Source organism: Anoplopoma fimbria, chromosome 17 (assembly GCF_027596085.1).
Source record: "Anoplopoma fimbria isolate UVic2021 breed Golden Eagle Sablefish chromosome 17, Afim_UVic_2022, whole genome shotgun sequence".
In the NCBI taxonomy this organism is placed as follows: Eukaryota; Metazoa; Chordata; class Actinopteri; order Perciformes; family Anoplopomatidae; genus Anoplopoma; species Anoplopoma fimbria.
In genome coordinates, this window is record NC_072465.1 from 1,696,756 (window position 1) to 1,719,429 (window position 22,674).

At 37.8% G+C, this 22,674-nt stretch overlaps 1 protein-coding gene and 2 non-coding genes across 3 annotated transcripts; 1 reads left to right on the forward strand and 2 right to left on the reverse strand.

Moving 5' to 3' along the window:
- Positions 1–745: 745 nt before the first annotated feature.
- On the reverse strand, positions 746–818 carry trnar-acg (transfer RNA arginine (anticodon ACG)). The gene has a single exon. It is a non-coding gene; the product is annotated as a tRNA-Arg (tRNA).
- Positions 819–2,649: 1,831 nt separating this feature from the next.
- trnar-acg (transfer RNA arginine (anticodon ACG)) lies at positions 2,650–2,722 on the reverse strand. Its single transcript has one exon. It is a non-coding gene; the product is annotated as a tRNA-Arg (tRNA).
- A 526-nt stretch (positions 2,723–3,248) lies between these two features.
- Positions 3,249–14,920, forward strand: ccdc3b (coiled-coil domain containing 3b). The gene is made up of 3 exons (XM_054617374.1): positions 3,249–3,756; positions 9,107–9,281; positions 13,176–14,920. The coding sequence occupies exons 1-3, from the start codon at positions 3,392–3,394 to the stop codon at positions 13,467–13,469; spliced, it is 834 nt and encodes a 277-aa protein (XP_054473349.1). The 5' UTR covers positions 3,249–3,391; the 3' UTR covers positions 13,470–14,920.
- The last annotated feature ends 7,754 nt before the right edge of the window (positions 14,921–22,674 follow it).

The window sequence follows — 22,674 nt, forward strand, 5'->3', positions numbered from 1 at the left end:
AGGACAGAGGATGTGAGGGTCTAAGGACAGAGGATGTGGACAGAGGATGTGAGGGTCTAAGGACAGAGGATGTGAGGGTCTAAGGACAGAGGATGTGAGGGTGTAAGGACAGAGGATGTGAGGGTCTAAGGACAGAGGAGGTGAGGGTCTAAGGACAGAGGATGTGAGGGTCTAAGGACAGAGGATGTGAGGGTCTAAGGACAGAGGATGAGGGTGTAAGGACAGAGGATGTGAGGGTTAAGGACAGAGGATGTGAGGGAAGGACAGAGGATGTAAGGAAGGACAGAGGATGTGAGGGTGTAAGGACAGAGGATGTGAGGACAGAATGTAAGGACAGAGGATGGATGTGATTGAATATTCAAGAACTTGACAAACAAAATTGTGAGCAATATGGTCTAAGGACAGAGGATGTGGGGTGTAAGGACAGAGGATGTGAGGGTGTAAGGACAGAGGATGTGAGGGTCTAAGGACAGAGGATGTCGGATTAATGTGTTCATGTGCACAGATTGTAAAGCCCTCTGAGGCAAATTTGTAATTTGTGATTCTGGGCTATACAAAATAAACTGAATTGAATTGAATATTCAATAACTTGACAAACAAAATTGTGAGCAATATGATGTGTTTGATAGGTGAGAAAATAACCTCCTAAATATGTAGGAATGACAGCTCCTTATGACTTTTCTAGGAACAAAATGATAAAAGGTAGTGACAGAATGGTCATCGTAGCAATAAAAAAAAAAAATGACGAACCAGCCAGGAGTCGAACCTGGAATCTTCTGATCCGTAGTCAGACGCGTTATCCATTGCGCCACTGGTCCCTGGGAAGGCAAAGTGCGATTATTCCCAGAGTTCTTGACTGTCAGGAGCCTAATGACATGGTACACACAACATATAGCCCACAGTTTATTACCAAATTATTGAATATATGAGGAAATCCACATGGATTAATGTGTTCATAGAACGATGGTGTCAGTCCTCTGCCTTCATGCAAAAGGCTATGCAACAATAAAGAAAAACAGTCAATAGAGGTCCCCTCAAAGTGAATAAGAACTTACTTGATTGGACTACATTATAGTGCATTAGTCTGCGTATGATACCATGAATTGTCATCTAGAAATATGAATGTCATCAACTCAAATGAAATAGAAATGTTAATCTCAATAACTTTTATTTTATTTATGCCTTTCATTATTTTTCAATTAGTTACAAATTATTTTTATTATTGGTATCATCATCATCATGTTGTTGTTGTTGTTGTTGTTGTTGATGAAAAAGAGGAAACCGGTTTGGAAGTTTCTTTGTTGTTGATTTCTTAACTGTGTTATTTATGTTTGCACTTTACTTTTCTTAACATTACATTTTATTGCACCTTTTAGTTTATTTATGCCTTAAGTCATTTATGTTACACTTTATTATTATCATTATTATTGATGTAATTGTTATTGTTGTTGGTGTTCTATATTATATAAAACTAACCTCTCTGTGTTGATAACTTCATCATCTTCTTCCTATTTCCTATTATCTATTATTTTTTAGTTATTACAACAACTTCACTATATCTACTCAAGACAGGATTATCTGAACTCAAACTATTTAGATAAATAATAATAATCCTCATATTTGTCACATTTGCTGTTTGCATAATCATCACACAAGGTCCTTAGTTTTGGTCTGCAGGCTTTTTAAACAGTAACTTAGTACATTTACCCAAGTACTGTACGAAGGTACAATTCCCCGGTACATGTTTTTTACTTGTGTAATTACATTTTATTCTACTTTATTCTTTCTAGTCCAATGCACTTCAGAGGCAAATATTATAATTTTTACTCCACTCCATTTTTTGATGTGTTTAGTTACTTTAAAGATTCAGACTAAATAATACAATATATAAAAATAAACTTTCCACCAATGCTTTAACATAGGCCTACTTAACATTTCTAGTTTATTTGAGTTGATGACATTCATATTTCTAGATGACAATTCATGGTATCATACGCAGACTAATGCACTATAATGTAGTCCAATCAAGTAAGTTCTTATAAGATAAGATAAGATAAGATAAGATAAGATAATCTTTATTAGTCCCGCAGTCCCGCAGGGGAAATTTGCAGACTTACAACAGCATAGAGTAAAGTGCACACAAGAGACATAGTAGAAGAAGACAAGATAAAAATAAGAAATAAAAAATGAAAAATAAAAATAAAATTATAAAAAGTATTATAAATAAGCAATAAAAAAAAACAGTAGAAAAAACAACAATAACTGAAATATTATATTTACAGACAGAGAAAAAAACAACAACTATTTTAACTTTTTTAACTATTATTGCACAGTGTAATGTGTAATTATTACACATTACATTACACATTAATTATTATTGTTATTCACTTTGAGGGGACCTCTATTGACTGTGTTTTTCTTTATTGTTGCATAGCCTTTTGCATGAAGGCAGAGGACTGACACCATCGTCCTATGAACACATTAATCCATGTGGATTTCCTCATATATTCAATAATTTGGTACTAAACTGTGGGCTATATGTTGTGTTTTATAGTTGAGAAAACAATCTTGATCAGCTGTAGTATTTATTGACGGTTTACTATGACTTCTCTAAACGAAAGAAGTAGTGATTCAGCAATGATGAAAAGTCGAGCCAGCCAGGAGTCGAACCTAGAATCTTCTGATCCGTAGTCAGACGCGTTATCCATTGCGCCACTGGCCCTGTCTGTGTGATCGATAACACCACTGTCATGACTCACAGGTGTCCTTAGAATAGCTTTTACATAAATGTAGTTGTTTTTGCAAACTGTCTGGTTTCTATCAGAGGCTCTGGAATATATCAGCCTGCCATAGCTTAATAATAAACATTAATAAACATGATGCACATTTTTCTGTTTTACACATTTGCCTGCAGAAAACAGGGAAAACAGGGAAAACCCCCCAAAACATCTTAAGCAAAATGAACTCAACCACAAAGCCTGTGTCCATATTGCCACTAGAGGGTACCAAAGATTTATTCAGAAGTTATTGCTTGCTGTAGAGCCTTTAAGATGTTTATTTGTTGCATTAAATGCCACATAATCTCACAAATTTGGAGCTGGGGGATTTGATGTTTGAGAAAGTTTTCTTTTGATAAAGTCACCCACATGCATATACTCTTTCTTCTCTCAGAGGCAGGTTTGTGAAGGGGATGCTGGTTTATGAATGGGCTGATCCACTGATTGCAGGTATTGTAGCTGGAGGAGGGAGCAAGGAGCAGAGCAGTCACCAACTATGTTGTGTATCACCTTTGTTTAAACTCACCTACTGTGAGGACCAGTTTAATCAGCATCGGTGGAAGTATGTGCAGGGAGTGAACTTTTTTTTTCTTTGTCGTGATTTCATCCAGATCATGTGGATTATATTGGCGTTTCTTCTGGCAGGGACAGGTCCTGATGGGAGCTGGGGATGTCAGCTTCCTCGGGACTGGAGACAGCAGACAGAAGCGTGCCGTGCTGAGCTGGCACAGATCATAGTATTTGCCAAAGTGTTGGCTCTGCACAAGGAGTATTACAACGTCTATGACAACTACCTGCCCGTCCAGCCGTCCGACACAGAGCTGCTGTTCTCGGCAGAGATTGAGCTGCTGTGCGACCAGGCTTGGGGCAGCATGCTGGAGGTCCCTGCCGGCTCCAGGTTCAATGTCACCGGCCTGGGCTACTTCCCCTGCTTCTCCTACAGTGTCACCAAGAACAACAACTATTACTTCTTTCTAAGGTGAGTCTCCCGTATGTTCTCTATTGATTTGATCATTTATTGTCTCAGATGCATTAAGGTCTGAGTGGAGAGTATAGTATGTATATATATATATATAGATAACTATATATATATATATATATATATATATATATATATATATATATATATATATATATATATATATATATATATATATATATATATATATATATATATATATATATTATACACAGACAATAAATACACATATATACAACTACACAGACAATAAATATACATACTATACAACTACACAGACAATAAATACACATACTATACAACTACACAGACAATAAATACACACACTATACAACTACACAGACAATAATATACATATATATACATACTATATAACATATATCTCTCTCTCTCTCTCTCTCTCTCTCTCTCTCTCTCTATATATATATATATATATATATATATATATATATATATATATATATATATATATATATATATATATATATATATATATATATATATATATATATATATATATATATATATATATATATATTGTATAGTATGTGTATTTATTGTCTGTGTCTGTGTAGTTGTATAGTATAGTATGTATTTATTGTCTGTGTAGTTGTATAGTATGTGTATTTATTGTCTGTGTAGTATTGTATGTATATTGTATAGTAGTGTATTTATTGTCTGTGTAGTTGTATAGTATGTGTATTTATTGTCTGTGTAGTTGTATAGTATGTGTATTTATTGTCTGTGTAGTTGTATAGTATGTGTATTTATTGTCTGTGTAGTTGTATAGTATGTGTATTTATTGTCTGTGTAGTTGTATAGTATGTGTATTTATTGTCTGTGTAGTTGTATAGTATGTGTATTTATTGTCTGTGTAGTTGTATAGTATGTGTATTTATTGTCTGTGTAGTTGTATAGTATGTGTATTTATTGTCTGTGTCTGTGTAGTTGAGCTGCTGCAACACTTGAATTTCCCCATGGGGATCAATAAAGGAATATAATATATATATATATATAAAACAAACTTTTTACATATTAATTCCCAACAAAAGAAACTGTTCATTTAGACTAGTTAGGCTTTGATTAGTAGGGTATAGTTTTGGTAAAAGGGAGGCCTCTGACTGGTCAAATCTTGGTAGATTCTTGGTAGCTATAGAAAACGCGATTGACTCTCACTTCATGGCTTTTAGCTAATTCTTGCTAGTGACAGCCAATCACCTTTCCGTTCACTCCCATAAATCTACCAAGAATTGACCAATCAACGTCTTCGAGCTCATGGAGATAGGCGGTGGTTGCCGAGAATGGCCGAACAGTATTTAACTGAATGCCATGCATCATTGATTATTATATGGTTAAGATAAAACTTTATTGATCCCTTGGTTGAATTCACCAGCTGCCTGGCAGTATATATAGTAAAGGAAGAGTTCCGTCTTTACCAGCTGCAGAATTAAAGTGATAGTTATATATATTATATATACATATTAAACTGAATGGGCCAATGTCCAGAATGAGTTATTTTACTTTTTGTACTTTAAGTACATTTTGAAGCTACTACTCATTTAAATAGAATACAGAACTTTTATTTGTAAGAGAATATTTGTGAGTTTCCCACAAATGCATCATTGTGGCGGCTGTGGCGTAGTGGAGAGCAAGGTAGTTCTCCAATCAGAGGGTCCGGTGGTTCGATACCCGGCTTTGGCAGTCGATGTGTCCTTGGGCAAGACACTTAACCCCAAGTTGCTCCTGAAGGCTTGCCATCGGTGTGGACTGGATGATGAATGTTAGTTAGAGTCTGATGGTGGCACCTTGATGGTAGCCTGTCATCAGTGTGTGAATGGGTGAATGATATGTAACATACTACTGACTGTAAGTCGCTTTGGATAAAAGCGTCTGCTAAATGACTGTAATGTAATGTAATAATCAGGGTAAGGTTTCAAGAATATGAATATTATCCTGTAGGCTGAACGTTTTTAAACGTGCGTCTATGTGACTGATGCCCAGAGATATCATGACATGGATGACCCTCTTACACCCTCTTGTCCATCTGTGTTTGTCTTTGCTAGTCAATATTTTCTGTTTAAGAGAAAATATAAAGTTTGCAGATATGTCTCTTGATGTTTGAGAATCAGGCATTTATAAACCCATTTACCTTTACCCAGCAAAGATGACCTTCTAAGTTAATGATTTGATAATGACAGATTATGAAGGGGAAACTACATACAATATCTCAATCTCTATCAACGCTACATAAATGCACATACATCATCAGTCCTTCCAGCACACAAGAACTATCCAGTGATTAGTTAATTCAACTTATGCATCCAATCAGATTCATCATCATTTGTATTAAAGGATTGGCATTGTTGCTGTTATTCAATAATGAACAGTTGAAAGGAGACAGAAAATAAGGAGAGAGAGAGGTGGAATGACACCGGTTGAACCGGGTTGATGTTACCATCATAGTATAGCATATGTGTCTTAGCCAATTGTCCACCAAGACACCGTAGTAATGTATTGTTTATGAGTGTAAAATCCATAAACTCCTCCTGGCCATTCTTACCAATGAAAACTAGTAGCTCTTCAGACCTGTGCAGAGATCTGTCAAGGAACTAAAGACTCTCTGAGGATTCAATCAATCGTTGGCCAGTAAGGAAACATTCAGCAGCCAAAAGTGGAAGATTTGAACCATCCCACATGTTTTAATCAGCATCTGTCCATGTGATACCATATTGATGTCAGGTTAATAATATATTTAATAACCTGCCAAACGTTCCACTCAGATTTCAAAAAAGTATGTGGCAGGTTAATTCTTAAGTGTCTGTGTTGGACAGAAACAACACTGTTACTCAGGAAACGTTGCATTCCAGCCAGTGTAATTACAGAGCCAGACATTTCCCAAAAGCTTGAAGGTAAACCCGGTCGGTATAGGACCACCAATTGTCCTTCTGAAACACGCCAGTTTGCCACTCCATGAAGGGGACGTGTGCTGACAGGCCTTACCAATATTTCTCTCTACTCTGCTTTTTCTCTCAAACAGATGAAGAGTTAGATATTCAGAGGGGGGGGGGGTACTGAAAAGCATTCCTGAAGTTTAATGTTTGGGCTGTCCCACATGAGGGTCTGCCGCAGGGCCAACATCAATAGTATTCTTTATAGCATATGTCACACTTCATATGAGCAGAATCACTCTCACATTGTGTGATCGTGTATTGTCTGATGATGGCTAAATTACTTTGATGATGATATCACTGGCTTTAGTTAAGTACACCTCCAGGGATGACGTTACGGTCCCCTGTTGTGATGTATCCGGACATAATCCCCATAATCAGCCAGGGAGACCACCATCGGAAAACTTCCTGAAGCTAAAGTCACAACCAAGTTGTGTTTAAGTGCAGACCTGATGATGATTAAGAAGAAATGATTGCTCCAGTTAACCAAAGCAGCAATCTTTTGCCAGAGGTTAGCAGGGATATAATGGAGAGAGCCATTCCCCAAAAACCCTCATGCTCATTTTCCTTTCCAGGAGCCCACAAGCATGTAGTCCTATGGGAAACAAGACGTGGTTCAGATGGGTATTAAATACTGTTTGTGTCCAACTTGAGGTTTTAGGAAACTATTAAGATATTAACAAACTAGGCCATTGGTCACATTAAGTAAAGGCAGACTAGTCAGCTTCAAGCTTCAAAATTCATGACAGGGTATTTACTGACGTATTTCATACGGTAAAACAAACTAAATCTCTTGAGCTTGTTCTTACCACATACCTTATTTGAGGTATCTAAACAAAACAAAGACTAATTCCTGCAGCACACTGTTAGCGAGCTTTAGAGGTGCTAGTAGGCAGATGCTGTTACTTTTGGGCAGAGCCAGGCTAGCCGTTTCCCCTGTTTCCAGTCTTTATGCTAAACTAAGCTAATCAGTCTGCTAGTTTTAGCTTCATATTTAAGCAGTATTTTTTTTGAAGGATGGTGACGGCATAAGCTGCCCTACTCTGCCTCTTATTGGCTTCCTCATATACCAACTCTAACCAATTTCACTGCTCCTTACCGTATATGGGAATAATATAAATCTTCTCATCTATGTCTGATGAAAAAAGCAAATAAGAGTATTTCCTTAAATATTGGAACATTTACTCATTTAACTTTTCATTGAGCTACTGGTATTGAACCGTGTAGAGATGTATCACTATTCATATTAGACTTTCATGAAAATTGAAAGAAATTACATACAACAAGTTGTCTTTGCATGTCTCCACTCCACTGTGGCATTCTCACTAATGTGAGATTCCTTGTAATAAAACTAAAATGTGTTGTTGTGGCAACTTTGCAGTCCCAGATGCTGTGTGAGCGAGCCAAAACTAAAAAGTTCTCATCGCAGTATCCAGTAAACGCCTATTTCCTGTTGTAAAAGCCCCAACAACACTTATCTCAGACCAAAATAGTTTTGCCAATCAATCATGAGCATTACTTCCCAGGACAGGACAAATCTGAGGCTAGCATGGAGAAAAATGCAGCACTGGATCTCCCTCAGGACCTTTAAATGAAATAGACTGACTGCTTGAGCCATGAGTTCAGTGTAAAAAACTTGGCCTATATCTCCCAACTTCCATAAACTGTCACAGTCAAGGTTTTGTTATATGTTGAGGATATGTGTGTATGTACCAACAATTCAATTATTTCAATAAATTGTAAAATATACAATTTCACTATTATGTTTAATTATGTTTACATCATTGTAGAGTCAAGACCAGTTCCTCTTGATCCACAATTTCTTCTGACCTCCTGGTCACTGTGCTTGCACCTGACCTTTGACCTCTTCTGTTGAAGCAAAACATCAGCTTTCTTTGTGCTCACTCAACATGCACACTCACCCACACAAACACACAGTCTCTGAGGGACAACCAAACTTTAGATGTCCCTCAAGGGATGCAAGATGGAATCCAGATGTACAGAAACCCGCTGCTTCAGGACTTCCCCCCTCACACACTTCATGTCGTAGGAAAAGATATGAAACGTGCACAGTAAATCCCTTTGGCTTGTAGTTTGCTGGCTTGACTCATCCACATAATGCTTGAATTTGCATAAAAGTAAACCAAGCAAACAATTCTCCAAATATATTTTCTTTTCTCTTTCTTTACTATTGACATATGTTTGTCAACTTCATAGGATAAATAGGAAAAACCTGTCCTTTGCTTCAATTGGAAATCCTGATGATATGAAGATTCAGTATGACATATTCTCGTCCCTGAAGACTTCTGTTTGTGTGTATCTGCATCTGCTTCTATTACCATATGTTAATTTCTTCCTTTGTTCTCAACCACATGAATACAATCCTCCTTTTATTCATGCAGGATGGATGAGAACTACAATATTATCCCTCATGGAGTGAATTTCCAGGACCCCATCTTCCCTGACACCGTGGAGAACCACCGCATATTTGCCAGCCTTTTCCAGTTTGCCAACTGCACGTCTGGTACCCAGGTCCACAGCTACACCCCGGAGTGGGAGGCTCAGGAGGACAGCCGGGTATGTAGCCCATCAGAACCACCACCACAAACCAGCTCAGAGTGTTGTTTGCCTCTTTTGAAGAGGAGATAATGATAAGGACATCTACTTTGATTCAGTTGCTGCGGATTAATGATGCTTACACAAATGGTTTGGGAGAAGAGGGGAGTGAGCCACAATAGCCCAAAGTACTGTGGCGCACACATAAAAGGATTCAATATTACATCCTGTTGTTTTCAAAGGAGAAATTCCCTTGAACAGGTTAGATACGTCTTAATACATGGAAAACCAAACACATTTACTGAGGTTTTGGCTACGCAGAGAAGCCACAATGTTTGAAGGCAAAATCTACTTTAAACAGCATTGTTTTTGCCAGCTCTTTGGCAAACCATTTTGTTATTTAATGTATATTCTTATGACCAGAGACGACAGCTCTAATGTATAATTGAGTGATATCATGTGGTGACATATCCAGTGCAACTACAATGTTCTTTGATAACTCACAAAACACTAAAGTCAGGTTCTGGTGTCAGTCCATCAGAATTAAATATGAAGTGCTGTTTAACACGGATGTTCAACAATGAAGAAAGTTTAAATTCATCACAGAATAAAGAGTCATCTTTATAAACCAGAACACAATTGTAGCCACAAGACATGATGAATATTGAGTAAAGATGATGACATAGATCGCTTTTCTTCGGACTGGGAAAAACAACTTTCCACTTCTTCAATTTATATGATCAATGCAATAATTATATGTCCCTCCTCTGAGGATTACTGAAAAGAAATCAGAAAACAGGCCATGGGTAAAGATAATGAAAACATGGTTTATATTTCCATTAACTGCAGACTTTTGGGTCAGGTCTGTGATTATAATTACAGAGCAACATTTAGATATCATTGCTGCTTTCTTACATCATTCTTGTTATTAGATTTCCTCCTCGCAAAATACAAACAGACTTTGTTTTTATAAGAACTTAGCAACCATTGTTTAGACAACCAACCTACACTCACATCAGAACAGATGATGCCATTCGCATTCTGTAATCCAGTGTCATCCAAAGTAAATCAGAAAGCATGCAGTCTTCTTAACGGTTACGCCAAGTAGTATCAGCCAAAGAAAACATTATTTTAACCATTTTCCCACACTGCTATGGTCCCAACACTATTGCTGAAATATTAGCTTGAAATTACTACAAACACTGTCCTGACCTGATGGATATCAAGGCAAGACTGATTGCTGCACCTGAAAATTTCAGCTTCAGTGAACATGGTCCAACTAAAATGTGTCTCCTTTTCCTCTGATGTCAATCACTGCTCCTCTGAGATGGCACTTAGTGAAGGCTTCAGTCTTGCATTAAATATATGTACATGCATAGTTTTTTTTAAAATAAATGTCTGTCAGGAAGTTAGGTTTAGGCAACAAAACCACTTAGTTAGTTTTAGAAAATAGCATGGTTGATGTTAACTAGGATGAAAACCTGATGGGTATCGAGGGTGTGCCACAGGGATCCACTTTGGGGCCTGTCAAAAACTTGGGATTTTGAGTTTCGAAAGACGTTGTTGTTTACCAGGCAGGGGTGATCTAACAAAAGTGGTTTGTAACAAAGTTCATGCTGGAAAATGAAGGAAACAATGTTTTGGGAGCGTGAAACATACCCTTCTGTGTGGTACAATGCAACATGTTCTCACTTTCCACTTCTGTTTTCAACAACGTGGTTAGGTTCAGGCAACACAACTACTTGGTAGTGTTTAGGAAATTATCATGGTTTCACCCCAACCTCCTCCCTATGTGAACTGTATTGCTCTTTATTCTGTGCAACATAACCCTCCTGTCTTAACTAAGGCCACATGGAGTGTCATAGTTTGATGCGTGAGCCCACTGACTAAGCTGCCTTACTGGATAAGTTGGGGCTGAGAACGGGACCGTTTCTGATCCAGTTTTATCAACCACTAAAATATAGCAATTTTTCTTTTCATACACTGCTCTACAAAATGTATGTTGTTTTTGAGGTCCAGAGGTATATGCACATCTCCTTTCACACAATACAGTATCTTACGTAAACTGTAACAGAAACCTGACTTTTTGTACTGAAACATAAAAACAATGCTTCCCCATGAGTTGTAGAAAGCATTAAGGAGATATGATTCATATATATATGTGACTGTGTCCATCTAGAAGTTCTTAGACTATTTTAAAACTATCACTCTTAATTTTATGACCGGAGGCAATTTTAATACAAAACCCTTGTTGGAGACTCGCCATGTCATATTTCTTATTTGCTGCTCTGAAACTCTGGCCCATACCTGACCTGATGATTGATTAATGCTTATGAAACAATATATCAGAACTAATGTAGGAAAGAGATATTTTCTTGTCACTGCTGTGATCTACATATATAACTGCTTTAATTGACTCTGATACATTTATGATGCTTTATCGTCTGCTATTCTGTCTGTTTAGGACTATGTCTGTAGTTATTATTCTATGCCTCCATGCAACTGTAATTAGCTTATATATCAAGCTCTATTCCAGACATGTGGTAAAAAAAAATGTTTATTATAAACCCTACATTTCCCAAGGGTATAATACAACTGTGCCCTTCTTGTCTCTCGGCTTGAATGTAAGATTGATAAAACATAAAAGCTTTTTCATGAACAAAATATGTCTTCCACACAGAAGCAGGTTTATATTGTATGTGTCTCAGTTTCGACTCCAGACTTTTTCAAGGGCAATAACCTAAGTATTTTTCCACACTGCAGCTTAGCCTGAAACACTATAAATCTGGACATATGAACTAACTGAAGGCATCTTATGTTTGAGTGAAAGTCATACCTGGGTGCACAGAAAGACAGTGATGTGCCATTTTACACATCCTGCTTTACATAACTGGATTCTTCTGCTCCTGAACTTCATCTTTCGCACTATAAAGTTTCATACCCCTTTCAAATCCCTCATGGGACATAAGTAAGAGCACATGGTAGAAATCCACAGCTAATATTACAGCAGGTAATGCACTGAGCAGTGATGTGGGCTGGCAGCCAGCCGCACATTTTTAACATTTCCTCAAAACCTTCAGTGGTTGTTATCTGATGGCAGGGAATATACATCAGCATTTCACGCTGGTCCCATGTGGAAGCATTAGGATCTGCGGAGGAAATCCACACTCAGGCAGACAGGCATGCAGTCAGAGGCAGCTGGAGCTCATTTTGTCACAGAGAAACAGGTCCGTGCCTTTGGATCCTCTGTCGCAAATTCACATGCATGTTGCATGTTGTCTTTGGCTTATGTGAATTGACTACATAAAGATGAGGGCATACAATATGGTAACACTTAAAGTGTTTCCATGAATATTTCCATAGCAAGAGAAGTATGATTTCAAACATACTTAATAATTAATCTCCCTTTCCCCTTCCATTTTCTTTCCTATTTAGGCTACAAGCAGCCAAAAACTTTCTCTCACCTTCTTTGACTCACTCATACACAAACAATAGAATATGCTGAAAAGCTTATGAGCTGTTGGCACCTGGGTTGTAAGCCCAAAGAGCATGCCAGAGTATTCTCTCATATGACTTATTCGAAGGATCAGGTGCTGCATCATAAATGTTACAAAAACATACTAAACCTGACACTATTATTTAGTTACAGGATAAAACTCTGTATATAATTTCATTCAAAAGGCAGAGTGAGATGAAAATCTGTTCGAAATCTCACAGTACATAATCTGATACTGGCCTTCCTCAAGCAAGTAACCTGAAAGTAATCGATCAATGATTTGACAGTTCAGTGTTCAAATGGGTCAGAGTTAATCACGTTCGCCCACTGTGCCCTTGATCAAATGCCCCTCTCACTTTTCAAGACAATTATTTTACTGTAAAAAAAATATATAATAAACAAACCTCTTCTATTCCCAGTTGTTGTGCTCCGCCGTGCAGAAGGCTCTGTTTGAGGAGGAGGAGAGGGTCTGGACTCTTTCCCAGAAGGTGCGCTCTTTGGAGAAAGCCAACGACCACCTGAGGGAAAAGGTGAAGACCATGAAACGTCTGCTACGTCAGGCCCAAAGAGCGACAACGAAGGAGCAGCAGACCCTCAGCCTCAAACAGCTCCACGAGTCAAAGATGCCCCAAACCCACCCCGATCAGGACACTACCCTGGACCAGAGGAACCAGCCACTGAAAAAGGTCCTCTCCAGGACACTTAAAAACTAAACTAAAAATCACCGTGCTAGTCAATTTCAAGTAACACAATTTAATTACATTTTCCACGTCTTCAACCCAATTACTATACTTATTTCAGGACACATAGGGCTTTCACTTGACCGAGTTTGTGTCCCTAGATTAACTAAAGTGAAGGATTATTAGAGATAAAGGATTTAAATGGTTTCACCGGGGTAAGAGATCTTCATCTAAATCTCCTCAACTCTTATTTCACCCCATTATGACAATTTTTCTGAATAACTTTTACCTTTGTCTTTTGTTAGCTTAATTCAGTGGCAGATGCCCTGTTGAATAATATGTGGAAAATGTTAAAGCATTGTTTCTTTCTGTGCTGGACACATTATGAATTGCATGAATATAAGAATTAGTTTGTTACTTCAGAAATACAATCATCAAATTATCCAAATCAACCTGCATCTTTTGTGGGTCCACTCTTGGACATGAAGGGATATGAACATGTCTTTGTCATTATGCTCTGACTGTGTAAATACACATTTAATTAGCTGTGCCAAAGTTTCCAAATATGCAGAACCGAACATTATGTGACATCATTCTTTTTCTACCTTTGCCTGCTTTTCATTTACTTGTATCTATTTATACGCAAAAAACAATACAATTCTTTAAAATCAGTGAATTGTTTCCCAAGAGTGCCTTTTTCCCCGAAGTCTTCCTTTATGTAAATCTGTTCAAACACATTGTACTGAATGAAAGTGTAATTTTTGTATTTGAAATCAGAGTGCTGAGCACTCATTAAGTCCAGCCAGTAAGCCTGGCATGGTACAGGATTGGCTTTTTCTGTGTCAGAAATTAAAGTTTGGCATTTGTTATATTTTATGTATTTGCTTTTACTATACTTTTTGCTTTCCATAAACTACATATGGTTTGCTTTGCCAATGGCATAATCATTTGTATAACAGCTACTGTATTTTTTAGTATAAATAAATGAACTTTTACCAATCATCTCATGTGGTTGTTTATAGTCATCACAGGTGATGTTGTCTTCATAATATGCATCTGTACTGTATGTTACTTTTGAACATATTCACTTTCTGGATATAACATGTTATACATCCACATATAAGAACCTCCTCCAGTCATTATAACATCTAATTCAATTAAGCTCTCAACTTATAAATAACACAATAAAAACAAATATTGTGTAAAGTTGTAGAAGTAACTTCCTGTGCAGAACCGGGATCCCTGGGAAAAGTGATGAAACTCTTGTAGTTGCTGCCTAGAAATGCTGATAATAGTCTGGGTGTATTAAAGACTTCTGTTTTTATGCTTGTATCTGTTGCCTCTTTGATCTTCCCAGGCCTGTCCGATCAGCTACAGTTTCACATAACAATTTGGACCAGTTTCTTGGTTGAGGTGCAAACAGCAATGTAACATTATTTTCTCTTTTCATCCAAAACATTTTTTCCATATAAATATGTCTAGCCAAACACCATAACAAAATGTATTAAATTAAAGGTTTCTAACCTCACTTGTAATGTTTCCTGCTTTCCATGTATTCAAGTCCGAAATGATGAATGCTTTTTGGCATGCACCATGTGTTTGGTGTGATTCAGTGCTAATAAATCAAGTTTTCAAAGAACTGCTGCACATTTGAAAGCAACATAAATCCTTAAGATGAATTGGCCTTATTTTGACCTCTTCTTCTTAAGCTTTTGTCCAGTTTTACATCCGGTGCAGTTTCGGAGAAAACACAGGACCATTTGAGACACAAAATCATCTTGGCAGATGAAAATTTCAACACAAGCTGAACTAAATTTCTTCCATATGGTGGTGTTGTATAAAAAGCTGGGGAAAGAGAGCCAGGGCTTGCATGGCAGGGGGAAAAAAAAAAAAAAAAAGACACATTTCAAACATGTTTTATGTCAGGAGCTCTCTCTGGATTGTTCTGCAGTAAAGCGGACATTCACAAGAGTTCCTCTCGCGCATCATTTGACCTCTCGAGCCAAGACAGAAAGTGTTGCAGAGAACAGCTTCTCGTCTTGTCTCCCCGTTTGCTGTTTCTAGTCCCCGTGAAACCTTTTCATCAGACAAGCTTGCCTGCAGCCAACTGTCAAAGTCCCATGGACCTGGGCCAAAGATGATATACACACACTGCTTTCTCAACATAAACCACCATGCACAGCCAATCTGCAAAACAGATGTCAGGCAGTACGACGGCACAGTGGTGGTCCCTTCCAGGACCTGACTATCTGTGGACATGGTTTATTTATCTAGCCTTGTTTTGTGTTTTCAAATGCTGTTACTTTCTCTGGCTACTCTGGTTTCATTTTTATTTTTGTACTGATAATCCCAGAGCATCTGATTAGTTAATACAGTAAAAAAAAACAGTATTTACACTTCAGTATTTCACTCTGTCTGTCATTCATCGCCCTGCATGAAGAAATCCACCAGAGAGTTTTCTAACTTGAGCTCTCTAACCTGGTACTGACTCCATTGTTTCTGTATAGGTAATTACTAAGGTCTGCACTTCGAGTACGTCATTCCTGTTACATGAAAAAAAAAGACTAAGACTCTACAGCCATGCAAGTGGCTCTACACAGTGGTGCGTTGAGCTAAATTATAATGATTCTGCTTCTTTCTTTTTCCGATAATCAATTTTTGTTTATTCTTTTGAAGATTATTTTTTGGGGCATATTTGGGGGAAGTTTTTTGGGGATACATGACATAATTCTTATCAAAAATAAGAAATGTAATATGACGTTGCAGCCCTGTGTGCAAGTCAGCAATATACCGTTTTTCTCTGAGTCAGTTTTCTCACAACTCTGTAATCTGCTTCACAAAGTTACCCAGCACCTCAGTGAACATGGCTTCGATTTTTGTGGAAACGCTTCCTCAGCGTCTCTTCACACTTGACCAGCCGTACTCTGGCGAGGAGGATGTGATTTTTCCCTGTTGCCTGTCCACGTCTGTATCAATAAGGATGACTGATGTGTGTGTGTTTTCCCTCAGAGAACTCTGCTGTTCCAGACAAACTAAAATCACAATACCTTTCAGCCTCAGCCCCATGCTGTAAACTCAATCTTGAGACTACAGAGAGGGAAATGCAGTATTTGTGGAGCCAAATAGATTGAGGTCAGTATTTTACTTCAAGGCAAGAATAATGACCATAACACCGGATTCGATTTCACAGCCCAGTCATGGCATGCAAAAGGTCACGGTTCACACTTAAGAATTTGGATTTCCCTGTTGTTTTTCAATCTGGGACACGATTTGTCATGTCCATAGTTTCTGACTTAAGGCTCCGACACTCAAATGTTTTTTGTCAGTAGTACTAAGTGTGTTTACATTTAGTTTAGTTCTTCTATCATAAAGGTAAACCGCTGTTCTTACTTTTACAAACAACCTACTTATTTTACCTCCCTCGCCCTCCTCTTCCCCTCCCCCCTTACTTTCTCCCTTCATCCTTCACTAGTAATTATTCCTTTCCTCATCTGGGTTGCTGACAAAGTCCACAAGACAAGCAGGAGGAATTTGACGTCATGTGTTTGATGTTAACGCTGCCAAGCTGTTTTTATATCTAATGGTTAGACCCTGGGATGTTGGGTTTATGTTGCTGTATTTTCCACCCTGACTGTTTACAGCTTTTTTGAGGGATTGTGCAGGATTAGTATTTTTTCTGCATTTGAAAAAAGAGTATCATACAGTGAGGTGACAGTTGAAATTTGTGAATCCACTAGTTGTTTGGGCTACTGGTGATTGGTGTTGCTATCTTTATAAGCACTGAGGTGTTGCATGCATCTCAGATGTGAGTACAGTATATGTCAGTGCTACAGATCTGATCATTAGTATCATTAGCTGAGTTAAAGCTGATGGTGTAGCCAGAGGAGTCTTGAACATCAGATAGAAAGATTTGGTGAGGTAGCTTAACGACTTAAAGAGAGTAAAACTGCTGCAGAATATCGGTCAAATGTAAATTTGTATTGTGTCCAAAAAGTCTGTTCTTGCAGGTTTGAGGTACAGTATGAGTTTGTTGGTGGATATATAATCAAAAGCAAATTATTGCATGTGAAGCAGATAGAGATAGAGAAAAAATGTTAGACAAAAAGAAAATACTTTTTGGTCAACCAGGTGATAGAAAGAAGACATTTTTAGCTTTAAGGGAGCCTTTCCCAGCATATATTGGGCGAGAGAAGGGGTACACTGCACGGGTTGGCAGTGTATCACAGACAACCATTCACACCTACAGAAAATGGCACAAATTAACCACACCTGCATGTCTGGACTGCTTGAGGATACTAGAGTACCCAGGGGAAAGTTTTTTTTATATATTTTTGTTGTTGGTATTTAAAAAAAAAGTGTTTTGAAGTCGATCTATTTGACATGAGTCACCGGGCAGGTTACAGCAGATTTCATTTGCAGCTCAGTTGATCAACAGCACTGTTTGCACCTTGATACAAACCTTTTCCATTTAATTTGATCATAAATTGCTGCCTGAGGAAAGGTTTCAAAAAGCATGCAGTCTTAACATGCACAGTGTGTAAACGATTGGTAGATATGGCTTCACTAAACCAAAAATGTTTGGTGTTTTTTCTCAAGCTGGTTTCTCTAGAGAATGGGAAGGACAGACCTGGAGCAGAATTTGTTAAGTGGTAAAAAATCTTAAAAATAGAGGGTTTAGGGGCCAAGACATATAGGAGGGGGGGATTTAAGCTTGTAGTATATAAACAAGAATGAAAATCAGTTAAAATGAAAACAGATATAGAAATACTAGTGAAAGTAGCTGCTGTGTTAGACTAGTGACCGGATTAGGGTGAATGAACAAATAAATGAATGAATGAATGAAACTGAATTATTACAAAGTCGTTCACATGGACACTCTTAATAATATGTCTCAGAATTCCACTCTGCATCGTGTCTGATGATTGCTTTGATCCTTTGTCAACACAAAAATCTGTCAAATCCCATTCTAGATGTTCAAAGGTGTGGAAACAACAGTCTTTCATGATTTTTCCTCTCCAACCATCGTGCTCTTTTCATGTTTTTTTTCTGACAGTGATTTTCCTTTTCATCTACCGAGGTTGAAGACTACGTGGTCTGAGGGACAGACTCGGGGTTAACTCCCACTACAGGCCAGTATCAGATGTATGACTAATGCAAGTAACATGGACGTCAAGTATCTTGAGATGTTTGACCCTAATTGCAGGCTATATTTTCCAAAAGTGGAAAATTAGTGGCTCTGCTAGTACTGCCAGATACCCTCCATCCTGCTCTTCATCCTGTTTATTATTACCAACTGTGGTTTGCACAGTCATGCAGGACTTTGAGGGTCTGAAACTTTTCATAAACTGCGTTGTTTGGCTCCAGGAACTGCTGCACTCTGAGGATTTTGGATTTGAACAAACTTTGAAGAGCCTTTGAAACATTTTCACTTCATCTCTTCCACTCAGAGTTGCTAAAATGAGTCTCTCACAGCAAGTGAATTGTTCACAAACTGCACGTCACTCATCTCCAGCGTAAAACGAGGGTGGGTGATCTCACTGTGTAGTTAAGTCTCTTTCCCTCCGCTGTGCTCCAGCACCTCAGGGACTTTGACTTGCTCAAACTCAAACAGCCTGCTTCTACTCAGGAACAATGTGAGGCCAAAGGGCCGAGGAGAAATGGAACTGGAAAATCTTTTTACATTAATGATTTTTGTCTGTTTTTCTGTGTTTCGGTCCAAAGTAAATGCTCTGAGCTATCTGACGCTGCATCCAAAACAAATAAAAACATCTCAGTGATTAGGTGTAGAGGGAAATATGACTGTTTGGTATTTTGTTCATAAAGCCACTCTAAATCTTCCAAAACATCTTGCAATTTGTTGGTAAAGGACTTTGTGCCATTGTGCGTGTGTGTTGGCCTGCTCAACACACAGTCTGTGTGTTAATCTGAGTCTGTGAGAGAGTTTAGTCTTATCAAAAGTCAATCAAAGCTTTATTTACTTGTAAACACACTTTTTGGGTTTAGAATCAAAATACACATAAAAGGTCCTCTTCTAGTTTCTATGTCATATTGCACCATACACTGCAAAGTGTCTAGACGATGAGTGGATGTCCTCCTGTGTCTGTGAAAATAAACAGCACATCAGAATAGACGTGACATATCATTGAATTTGTTGTTATCTCCACCAGGAAGGTTATGTTTTCATTTGTTTTTCACTCAGAGTTTGACTAAATTGGCTATTGAGTTGAGCCATGTGCCAAAGACAAATTTGATTGGATTTAGATTCTTTATGAAATAATGGTGAGGAAAAATAATAACTGTTTGAATTGCAGTGTTTTCTATTCCCTCAAATTAAACTTTTCCCAAAGGGCCTCACAGAAGAACAGTCCAGTACAGATTTACCATATTTTACTTAGATAACTTCTGACTGGAAAAAGAGCAAAGAAAGAGTGAAAAGCTCAAACAACTAGTGAAAACTGTCAACATCTATGACAGTACAAATGTTGAAGGACATCATGGATATAATACATAAACCTCCTGAGAGCACTGACAGACAGAAGCACAATAGGTTCCTGCTGACAGATGGGAGGGCAGAGTGTGTGCTCGCTCTTTCACTGTGCAAACTACACATTTCATTTTAAACCTTAACTCAACACTTTGACATAAGGTGAAACAGGTAACCTTGAATAATGCCGGGTTATAAAGAGATTTAAAGAGAGTATAAACAGCATTTAGTTGGTCATCTTGAGAGTCATGTCATCATGTAGTTGACATTGTGGTTTAAAATGAAATGTGTTGACAACTGTTGGATGTATTGCCGTGAGATTTTGTACAGACATTCATGTCCCCATTAGGATGAATTATAATAACTTTGGTATGAGCTACAGCTAAAGTTTGGTGCTAATGTTAACATGCTAACACACAAAACCAAGATTTTGAACATGGCAGACATTTAACCTGGTTAGCATGTTAGCAATCGCATTGTGAACATGTTAGCATGTTGACGTTAGCATTTAGTTTTAAGCCTTACGAGTATGGCTGAGTATGGCTTACTCAGGTATAAATGGCTGAATAAAGGGTATCTGCAAATAATAAATAACAAAAAGACAGTACCTGTTTACCCACTCAAACATTAAGCAATATGCTAGCGATTTTGTTACTTTCAATTGTAACAGCCAAATTCATGATTCTCGCCACACTAGGAATTTGCTCACAGTGCTGGTTAGCAGAAGGTATAAAGCGCTGACACGACTCAGATAAATCAAATATGTAATTGATGAAGTTGTGAGTCAGTCACAGGCCTTTTGGCTTGGCTTGTTTCTCTGTATCAAGTCTCTATTTCACATTCCATGCAAGCATGGGCAATGGCGCTCCATGATGGGAGGAGGATGTGGAGTAAGCACAGTCTTCATCAATGTGCTGCTCCTCTCATCTTGTAGAGGAAATTAAACCCAGGCATGAAGATATGTGTGTTAGCTTTTAAAATGTCTTCTTGTCCCATCCTTCATTTAGTTGTACGTTACTACACGTTGCCAAGTCTCACTTTTGGCCATGTTTTACATAATTCTTTCCACTCTTCCATCTAAACAGGGTCTGAATCCTCCAGCGCTCTCTAGGTTGTGATCCATGCAATTTCTCTCCCATCATTTTGAATCAGTCCCTTGTTCCTGGTTTGACCGCATCATTTTTACTCTGTCTACTGTCTCCTGAATGAGGTTGACCATCAGCTCCTTGGTCTCCTCCATCGCAAACGCTACATAGAGCCAAACCACAAGTCTCAATTACCCAGCATTCCTTGGAGACGAGAGGGGCCTCATGTAGCAGACTATGAAATTAACATTCATCACAAACCTCGCAAGCCACATAACTATTTCATGAGAGCAACATTTGCAGAATTTCAACATTAAGAAAAGTATCACTGCTATTGTATTATTATTCTAACTTTTCTTGCTGGTTTCTTGGTTCTGACAAATGATTTAAGTAACTTAGAAAAAAAACTATCATCATACTATTCTGCCTACAAAGCCAACACTATATTTGTTCAAAAATTTGACATTTATTTTACCACATCAAATGTTTATGATTTCATATAAATATTTATTTTCATGAAAACATGTTAAATGCGCAGTCACAGCTATTAACTACACAGCTAAGCAAGTTTAAAATAAAGGAGCTAGCCACAGCTAGCTTAGCTTAGTTTACAAAAGGCCCCCAAAGCACTTGAAAAATATGCAACTCACTGTGTACTACCTACTGTGTACCTTTACTTCAGAAGAAAGTATTTTAGGCTACTAAATTTACCTGACAGGAATATGTTGGGTCTACTAGTTACGTTGCAGATCCAGATTTGACTCACAAAAAAAATAACAATTATAATATGTGGAATCATTAGTCATCAAACTATCCAGCATCATATTGGAACTGAAAGCTCCACCTTTAACAGAAGCTAAGTTTAAGTACATTGTGCTGATAATACCTCGCTTTCATGCTTCACTTCAAGTGAACATTTGAATGTAGGACTTTTAAATATTTTTTATACCTCTGCTTTTCAAAACATTCCCAATTAGAGAAAGGGTGTCAAATAGTCTGGAGCCCCCGATTCTCCAAACTGCCCCTAAAAAACACACCCAAGTAGGGGTTTCTCACGGCCAGAAGCACCAGTGCAATACTCAGCTATGTACTTTCTAAATAGGCGTATCAGTCACTTGTTTTACATAACCATCACAATTATAAAGTAGTGCATATATTAATGCATTTATTTATTAAGCGGGGAATTTGGCTGGCGAAAACTTTACAACTGTTTAGTATCAAGTCATACACCAACACGCCCAAGTAATGGCTTATACTCACTTTCAATGGTTTACGTTAGTTATACAGTATTCATGTAATGTACTGTATAAGTTTAATATATCCAGCAGTTAAACACAGTTGATGAGCTGCTGTCTGCCAGCTGAGATGACATGCAGGACTCTGTGCAGCAGGGTGGGCGGACCTTCACTGTGGTTGCCTGTTAATTAAAAGTTTATTAATATTGAACGTGTGGCGTGTCCAACTTTTACTAAATTTGATAAAGCCCTCCCCAGCAATACACACACAGACATGATTTGACATTTTGGTAAACTAACATCTTGGTCATTTTTACTGGCATTCACGACTTGGTGTGACACTTTTAAAGCACATATGTTTTAAATTGTTTCATTTGTATTAATTGGTCAATAATTTATTCATTATTTCTTTCTTTATTAATTTGTTTAAAGGT